Genomic DNA, 9,506 nt, shown 5'->3' with positions numbered 1-9,506 from the left:
TAGTTAATTTAATATTTTATAAATAAATATTTATATTTATGATAAAAATTATGTGGTAACCTTCCTCAAAATAACTCTAAATCAAAGCTTTCTTATGCAACTTTATTTTTTCCCTATGGTAGTATTCCACCAACATTTTTAATTGGTTAATTTGCTCATATCTACAATAAAATTCCGAAGAGCATTTATTTGTAACTTCTCTAAGCCGTTTTTCATGATTTTTTCATTTGTTTTTAAGGGATAACCGCGATGGTTCTTAGTTGTGTTGTTGTTATAGTAGTATCATAAACCTTCAAAATACATGCACGGAAAATGTTGATGAAGTAACAGTACTTGGTCGGATATAAATCCGGGTCGTTCCGGTACCCTAGAATCAACTGGAATGGTTGCCATTCGTGGGAATGGTTGTACATAACTGGATCCAGTAAGTGGCGCGGTTTCCGAAATATTACTAAATATTTCAACTCATATACTTGGTTTTAAAAAATACTGTTTCTTCTTTAAAAAGTATTTCAGCGAAATACGTACGTACTTTTTATAAATCTGTTAGTCAGATATCGATTAGGTGGTTGTAACGTAAAAATTTTCCCAGCTAAAATCGCGTGCAACATTCAATAGGCGGTCAAATATTCCGTCGCAAAACTTCCAAAAAAGCTACAAAAGTTAAAGAATGAAATCTAAATGCATATTAATTGTTGTAAATGGATTTTAAATCTATATTACTATACTTTTGGTTGCCTCACTTGAGTGGTTTTGTATTATCTTGATAACGACTCTAAACATTCAATACTTCTACAAGTTTAATTTAATTTTGAAAAGGTTTAAGTACCAGCTCCACTACTTACTTTAATTTTAATTTGAAGTCCTTATAAAACGTACCTTATACTCGTTGCTTGCTACAGGGCATCATAAAAAATTAATACTTAGAAGCTCATTATCAAAAAAGACTGTTCTCGAATGAGTAAATTAAACTCAAATTGCAAAATTCAGCATATTTTTTTTTTTCATTTTTGTCAAAAATAAATTCTAGTTCTGTAATTATTTAGTTGGCAAACCAAAAAAAAAATTTTTTTGTTTTTCTTCTTCAAGATTTCTTAAAGAAAATTCATTAACGAATAAAGGAAAAATTATCTGAAAAACGCAAAAGAACAATAAGAAATGCAACAAATGAATAATAAAAATAAATGCTTATGATTATTAATAGAAGAGAAACAAACGAAAACCAAAAAACAAAAATGCAATAAATTAGGAAAATATTTAAAAATTACAATAAAACTGCATTTCCTCCTCACTTAAACTAAAAAACTACAAAAAAAACGTAAACGCAAACGTACGTAAACCAAAGCTGATAAAGATGAGTAACACAAAAACAAATGAAAAATAGAGCAAAGAAACGAAACGGAGAGTTGGATAGCAAATATAAAATGACGAATGTGATATATAAACAAACAAAGCGAAATTGAAAGCAACCGACAAATTTGTAATGCGAAAAAGAGTACCTAATAGTTGGAAGCGCCATGCAAAAAGGCGAAGCGGAAGTTAGAAATGAAAACATAAAATTGTATGTATAGCAAATCGCTCTGGCAGGAACGCTAAGCACCATAGTCCAGCATTGAAAGAGATCCGATGCGTACGAATTTTCTTGTCGGCGACAGTATCTGATATAAATTTACATACTAAACACTCACATGCACATGCATACATACATACATACCTTACATGAAGAAATGAGACGCATGTAGTATGTAATTAGTTCTCATTTTTCTTGCAATATTATTTATAAAGAAATATCTAATTTAAAATTTAACAAATCATAAACAAAGTAAAACTGCAAAAATTTGGCCATTTCCCTAAAAGCGAAAAGAAAAATTTATCCGCAAAGTTATGAAGCCATCATCAACGACTTCCCTAGGTTCCATTGAATAAAAACACAAATTATGAAAATTGAATTAAATAAAACAAATTACGAAATGAGATGTATAAAGAAAAACGTTGTTAGAATTCTAAAAAAAATGAAATGTTTTATAAATCGTTAAGATTATTACTACATCAAATGGAAAATAAGTAAATAAAATATCTAATATATATACATACATATATATATACATATATATATATTAACTAAGTAATAACCTTAATAAATACCAAATACAGAAAAAAATCATTAAAAAATAAGACAAAAGCAAAGCTGCTGCTATTGTTAGAGACAAAAATAATTCAATAAAGAACACAAAAAACTAACACAAAAAACTAATAGCGTTTTACTTAGTTCAGAGTGCGACGGTAATTTATTGCTAAAGGTGAGTATTTATTTGCGAATACTATTTATAGTAGTTATCATTAATAGTCCTGAAATTTCGGGATCACGAATCTACAATCGTTTTACTTAGTTAGAAGCGTGACGGTAATTTGTTATGAAACCCTTGAACGACAATTTATTTTTAGTGAGCACTGCTCTGGCAGACGATTTAATTTTCTTAATTTTAAGAGGAGGGATTGAAATAGAAATTTACGATTTTATTATTCAAATAATTTCTTATTATTAAAAATAATATTTGTTTCACACATTTATATGAATGTTTATTGTTATATATGTACAGCCCGGTACAATGTTTCAATAAAACAAAACAGCGTTAAATTTCAGGCAAATTTATTTTATCTCCTTCAAAATATGACCCGTCTGAAGTAACACACATGTGTCAACGTTTAACCCAGCCCTTGTAGGCCGACGAAGGGATGGCCTTCAGCTCCTTCGTCTCATTCTCTCTCAATTTACTTTTGCTCGGTATGACCACCTTTTGCCTGGACTATGGCCTTTATACGGTCCAGAAACGAATTGCAAGCTACCCGAATGTGTCGCGGGTATTTTGGCCCACTCGCGGACAATGGATTTTTTCAGCGTCTCGAGACTGGTGAATCTTTTAGTTCGAACTTTGCTCTCCAAAATGGCTCAAAGGGAATAATCCATCGGATTCGCGTCTGGTGAATTTGAGAGCCATTGTGTGGACGCTGTGAAGTTCGGAACGTTGTTCTTTAGCTATTCGAACTTTGTGAGACGGTGCCGAGTCCTGTTGAAACGTCCATGGTCGGTCACCGAAATGTTTGTCTGCCCACGGCTTCACAACAACCTCCAGAATATTTTCTCGATAATATTTCGCATTTACCTTGATGCCAGGCTCGATGAAAACGATTGGAGAACGCCTATCTGAGGTTACAGCGGTCCAAACCTTTACCTGTGGCGGGGGCTGCCTCCTGATGGCCAACCGATGCCTTAAATTCTCGTATAGCGTTTTTCAATAGGTGCGCTTCAACTTTTTTCTTTTCCCCCGGGCCCGGAGTTGATTATGCGTATTTATATGAATTAGACATCATTGGAAAGGGCCCGCATTTGCAATTTTCCCTCGGGGCCCGGATTTTCCCCCGGGCCCGGATATGCTCTCTACGGCCCTGGTCTACAGTAACAAGCCGGCGACGATTTGTGAGCTCAGAGCCAATATTAAACGCGAAATTGCTGGAATTTCGGCCGATTTATGCAAAAGAGTGGTCGAAAATTGGGTTCAACGATTGGGCTTCGTAAAACGTGCACGCGGTGGTCATGCAAAAGAAATCGAATTTCATACTTAAATGTATATGTTCAAACTCGATAATAAAAAAAAATTAGTTAAAAAGGTCAAACCGTTTGTGTTTTATTCAAAAAAAAAGTTGAAGCGCTCTTACTGAAAAACGCTTTATGAACGGTCGGTCAAATATCGTTTTGGGAGTTTACGAATTGCTCTATTTGAAGAATTTTCTCGTCACAACAGGCGAAGCAACTCCCTCGCTCTCTCAAGTCTGACTTCTTGCTGATTTCGTGTGAGATCATGGACCTTTTGGATCTTGTAAGGCTTGACTTTGAGATCAATTTCCAATTGCGGCTGATGCTACGGTCAAATATTTTCAGTTTTTTCGTCATTTGATTTGCACTTCGTCGGGGGTTTCGCTGAAGCCGCTTCTCCATTTTTTGAACCTTTTCACGTGACGTTGTAGTCTTTTGATGACTACCTCCATGACGATTCGCGATCTACCAGCATCATTGTAACGAGTAATGGTGCGATACACAAAAACTTTAAAGCTCACGAACAATCGCTGGTTATGATTTTCCAGCCAAATATAATGCAATCACACAATTACGTTTGAAATCCATTACTGATTTTCTTTTTTCGCGTTTACTCTCAGCAAAATGCTTCCGCGCGCTTGTAAACAATACTATGGACTGTCATTTAGCCAACTAACAGACAGCTGATGCCAGTGCATCAGCGGTCAGAAGTTGGTTACGCTTCGAGTGCCGGACCCTGTATATAAGGAATAGCGACCTTCATCGTGATCTTGGCATACCAAGTGTGACTGAGGTAAAGAAGCAATTTGGCATAACTCACAAACACACTAGGAAATCATGTCGACTATGCGGTTGAATTCTTGTCGAAGACGATTAAAACGCACAACGATAACAGACGTTATGGAGCGCGAGTACCGATTTTAGTGTAAAGGGTGATCAGATTGGAGGTACTCTTTCCAACAGGGTTTTTTTGACAGATCACGAGCAGCAACTGTCAAATTAAATACATAATTTTTTTCAACATTCATTGACATTTCATCATGGAACGACTTACGCCTCAACAACCTGTACAAATCGTTTAATTGTATTACGCAAATCGGCGCTCTGTGGAAAGTGGTCATCGCACGCTCAGGCCAACTTATGGTGTCCATAACCGTTGAGCGATGAGGCCCTTTTTTGGCTTAATGGCTACTTCCGTAAGTAAAATTACCATATTTTGCTGCAGCCAATGGGCTGAAGGATTCATGGACCCATATTTCTTCAAAGACGAGGCTGACGCAAATATAACAATGAATAGCGAACGCTCTCGCGTCATGATCAACGACTTTTTGATGCCGGAATCAATTAATCGTATAACTCGAGGGACACCTGTAACAAAAGTTAAAACTTTCTAGTTCGTCGCGCTTCTATTATTTCAAACGCAGGCTTGAGGAGTTAGGGGTAGTCAGAATTTTCAAAAAATGTAATTTTTTTTAAGTGTAATATCTTAAAAATATTGTGTGAATCCGACAAATACTTTTCGAGTTATTCAACAATTAACAAAAGGCGCTCGGGCTCTACATAAATCGATAGCAAAACTTCGAACGCGTTTTTCTCAAAACTGTAACTTAAAAAGTTAAGAATAAAGCAACTGACTAGCAAAACAAAATTATTGAAAATCATCATTTTTTCGGGCCTCTGACTACCCCAAACTCCTTAAGGTTAAGGGGCTATATACCTTGTGAACCCGAAAAAATGGACAATTGTAACAATTTTTTTTTAAATATGTTTTAGAACTTTTATTCAAATGAGGCATATATGAAGGGTAACTCTCGAAGTATACATTTTGGTGTTTTTATTTTAAAAGATGTTATTATTTATTGTTGATATCGCCCCTCCCCCGAAACGCCGTTTTTTAGAAGAGGCTTCCGGTGATCACGGTAGCGCATGAGCAGCTCAACTGAAATAAAAAAATTAAATGATTATTGTAGAAAAATGTTTTTTAGTGAATCTCAACGGTTTATTCACCCAAAAAAAATTTTTCTCGATATGAAAACCGCTTTGCACCAAAAAAACGATTTTTGAGGGATTGAAAAATTAAAAAAAAAAATTAATTCCAACGAACTATGCAAATATTTATAAAAAGTGAACCCTTCAGATTCACGAGGTTGTAACTTGATATGCGGTACACTAGACAGGGCTAGTATACTGGGGCGGCAGCCCTTGGTCGGGAAAAACCCGAGTCATTCCGGTAACGTAAAACCGGCTGCCATTGGGTCCCATTGGACCCAACCTGTCGAAACAACATGTTTCCTGGGCCTACCCCTAGATGAGCTAGACGAAGACGTCCGATGATATGCCTACACAGCCAGGGTTACCTATGCTGTTAAGACAACAAGAACAACAACGAGGTTGTAACTTCGAATAATTAAAAAAAAGTGTATGCAAATCGGTCAAATAGTTTTTGATAAATAATGATCACGGTAATTTTCAAAAAACGCGACTTCAAGATAATCGCGTCTAAAGTTTTGCGCTAAGCCTCGTTCCAAGAAAGGTCGCGCGCCTCCACGGTCTGTAACTTTCGTTCTAGTGCTCCGATCTTTATGATTTTTTGAATTTATATATTTAAGATGATGTCCTTTTAGAATATGTCATAAAAAAAATTTTAATTTTTTAGTCCAACACAAGGTATATAACTCCTTAATCGTACGATTGCATGGCGCGTCTGTACATATGTCAAGTATTTTAATAATGTCGACTCAGGTTAACTTTAAAAAAGGAAATCAATATAAAACATTTATTTTTATTACTTCAATGATCTTTATTTTTACACGTATTAAATTGTTTCTTTCTTTTAATAATAAAAATTGTAGTTGATTGCTACAATAAATCCGCAGCTTGTTTTTTGTATCATACATTTACATTTTTAGTTGTGCAAATTCATAAATGTCTTTTTTCTGCTTTTACTCTATTTGGTTAAATAATTATATTATTATTAATTATTTTTTAATAAAAATGTACTAAAAGTGTGATGGAAAGATGCGCAGCAAGTCATTTCACTTAAAATCTAACTGAACTAACTAAAAATAATTTGTAAATTATCTCACCACTTAAAACTTAAACAGAAATAGAATACAAAAATTGCATACAATGAGCCCTACTTAGCAACTACATACCTACACTACGCGTAAAATAATGATAATAATATAAATATTGTAAAACTACAATAAAATGTGAATGTGATGTTCCTTTGCTTCTTTACTTGCCACATATTTACTGGCATTCTCTAGTCTTGGCAATAGAAGTTATTAAATTATTTAAAAACACACGGCTCAATTTGTGTGCCATTATTATTTCTAAAGTATATTAGAGCAGCGAGCCTCGGACGTCGAACAGCTTATGGAGCGCGGTAAGAATTGTATGTGCTGCCAGGTCGCTTTGAATCTGCAATAGAAAAATAAATTTAAAAAATAAAAAGACTAACATCAGTAAAAGTCACATGCGCTCAAAAACGGTTATCGTCCACTCACAGGTATTCTTCAGCCAGCTGTTGTTCCACATGCGGCTTGATCGGCGCATAATCCTTATCAGCAATCAATGTGCTGCAGTGCTTCTGCATGTATGCGAGTGTGAAGAGTTCATTCTCGTTGAAAGAACGCAGTCCGGGCATGCGTGGGCGTTGCGTCAAACGTAGATTTTCATATGTCAGCCACTGATCGATGCTGGCACCAATGATGGGACTCCCCGCATCGATCGCTTCTATGAAAGTGGTTTGGGCGCGTGCAGCAATTCTTGCAGCACTCAAAGTGTAATGAAAACTCCTCAGCGCATGAGTGGATAGTTCGTCGAGTTCGCTCGCGTGATTGTGAGCAACAGCTTCACCTAGCATGCAACTAACATCCACTTTGGGTAAATCAAATTGTGCTGCGAGGCTTTCATTGGTCAATATCGCATGCTCGGCCTTGTATTGTTCGACAAATGTGTAGATTGAATCGATCAAAACTTCCAATATATCAGCGCCAATGCGAGCAAAGTTGATGGGACTATATGGTGGGGGAGAGAGTTGCAATAAAATATGAGCCATTAAAAGGCGTGTTTTTTTTTTATCAAATATGAATGATAAAAATATTAAGTACGGACGTTGAAAAATACGTAAGAACGATACCTACCTCCCTCCATCTCAGACTTTTTTCAACAAAATGACCTAAATGGTTTGCATATTTGGTTTTATTTTATTGGGTATGGGAATAAGTTTCCGCCCTCGTAAAAGAGTTGTCGTTGCTGATACTATTTTTTTGTTCGCTCTAATAATATGCTGGTGATTTAAAGGTGTATATGTGAGGTCTCTATCGCAGCAGCTGACATTCGTTTGAAGCGTAAAGATCCTTTTTTATCTGACGTCAAAAATGTCTACGTTCATCCCGAAAAAAACAGCACTCTCGGGAAGTCATGCCTTTACATTGCCTTTTAAAGAAAAGTGTAGCGTCGTATATTGATCAATATTTACGGTAATCACGCTCCATCAATTACAACTTGTAAGGAGTTGTTTCGGTGATTTCAAAGTGGCAATTTCGACGTGAGTGATAAAGATCGCGAAGGGGCATCGAAAAAACTCGAAGATACTCAACTAAAACAATTATTGGATGAAGATGCATGTCGAACCCTTGATGATATGTCTAGAGAGTTGGATGTTGACAGATCAACTGTCGGTAAATGTTTGCACGCGATAGAAATTGTCCAGAAAGCAGGTAACTGGGAGCCACATCAACTGAGGAGAGGCATATCGAGAGACGTTTGGTGGCGTGTGAGATGCTTCACGAACGGCAGTAAGGAAAAGGTTTCCTGCATCGCATCGTGACTGCAGATAAAAAATGAATCTATTATGATAACCCTAAGCGTCGAAAATGTTGGAGCCTGCCAAGTGAACCAGGTCCATCGACGGTAAAAAAAATTTTGTTTTCTTCAAAGGTTAGGTTGTGCATCTGGTGGGATCAGAAGGGTGTCATCTATTATGAACTCCTTGAACCATCTGAAACCATCACTGGCGATCGTTACTGACTGCAGCGTTTGAATTGGGCTTTGAAAGAAAAGCGGCTGGAATGGGGCGGTAGACATGACAAACTGATTTTGCGGCATCCTTGGTCCAGAAATATTTAGACGGACTGAATTGGGAAATCTAGCTCCACCCGCTGTATTCTCCAGACATTGCACCTTCGGATTACCATCTGTTCCGATCAATGCAGTCAGCCCTTATTAGAGAGCAGTTCACTTCTTACGAGGGCATCGCAAACTGGCTCAGTGAATGGATCAAGTTAAAGAACTCGAATTTTTCCACAGAGGAATCCGTATGCTGCCTGAAAGATGAAGTAAAGTTGTAGCTTCCAATGGCACATACTTCACAAATTATCATGAATTATTTAATTGTTTTTTGTCAGATCACGCGTGAATACTGTCAAAGTAAATACATTTTTTTTTTCACAATTCATTGACATTTCATATTGGAAAGACTTACGTCTTTTTTGGCTTAACAGCTACGTCAAAAAGCAAAATTGCCGTATTTGGGCTGAAGAGCAACCCGACGCCATTCAAGAGCAGTCATTGAAAACAAACCGTTTAGTGCAGCCTATGGGCTGGAGGAATCATCGGCCCATATTTCTGCAAATACGAGGCTGGCGCCGATGTAACAGTGAATGACGACACACAACATTTGGTTCCAACAAGATTGCGCTACCTGCCATGCGGCCCGTGAAACAATGAATTTGCTGTGTCGTAGTTTCGGTGAGGAATTTATCTCACGTCTCGGACCAGTGGATTGGACACCAAGATCCTGTGATATCATACTTTTGGACTTTTATTTTTGGGGCTATGTTAAGTTTAAATGCTTTGTGGACAAACCAGCTTCATTTGAGGTATTGGAAGCCAACATTACTAA

At 36.7% G+C, this 9,506-nt stretch overlaps 1 protein-coding gene across 9 annotated transcripts in view; it reads right to left on the bottom strand.

The window, feature by feature from the left end:
* Nucleotides 1-6,384: 6,384 nt before the first annotated feature.
* LOC128857372 (protein gone early) overlaps nucleotides 6,385-9,506 on the bottom strand; it is a 147,916-nt gene continuing 144,794 nt past the window's right edge. For all 9 annotated transcript variants that reach the window (XM_054093112.1, XM_054093105.1, XM_054093114.1 and 6 more), the window contains 2 exons: nucleotides 7,105-7,617; nucleotides 6,385-7,018 (listed from right to left, as the gene is read on the bottom strand). In XM_054093112.1, the coding sequence (XP_053949087.1) occupies nucleotides 6,931-7,018; nucleotides 7,105-7,617 (601 nt within the window). In that variant the 3' untranslated portion in view covers nucleotides 6,385-6,930. The remainder of the gene's footprint in view (nucleotides 7,019-7,104; nucleotides 7,618-9,506) is intronic.

This window comes from Anastrepha ludens, chromosome 3 (assembly GCF_028408465.1).
Source record: "Anastrepha ludens isolate Willacy chromosome 3, idAnaLude1.1, whole genome shotgun sequence".
Classification (NCBI taxonomy): Eukaryota; Metazoa; Arthropoda; class Insecta; order Diptera; family Tephritidae; genus Anastrepha; species Anastrepha ludens.
The sequence above is the reverse complement of the archived record's forward strand: the minus strand, read 5'-3'. Positions and strand labels throughout refer to the sequence as shown.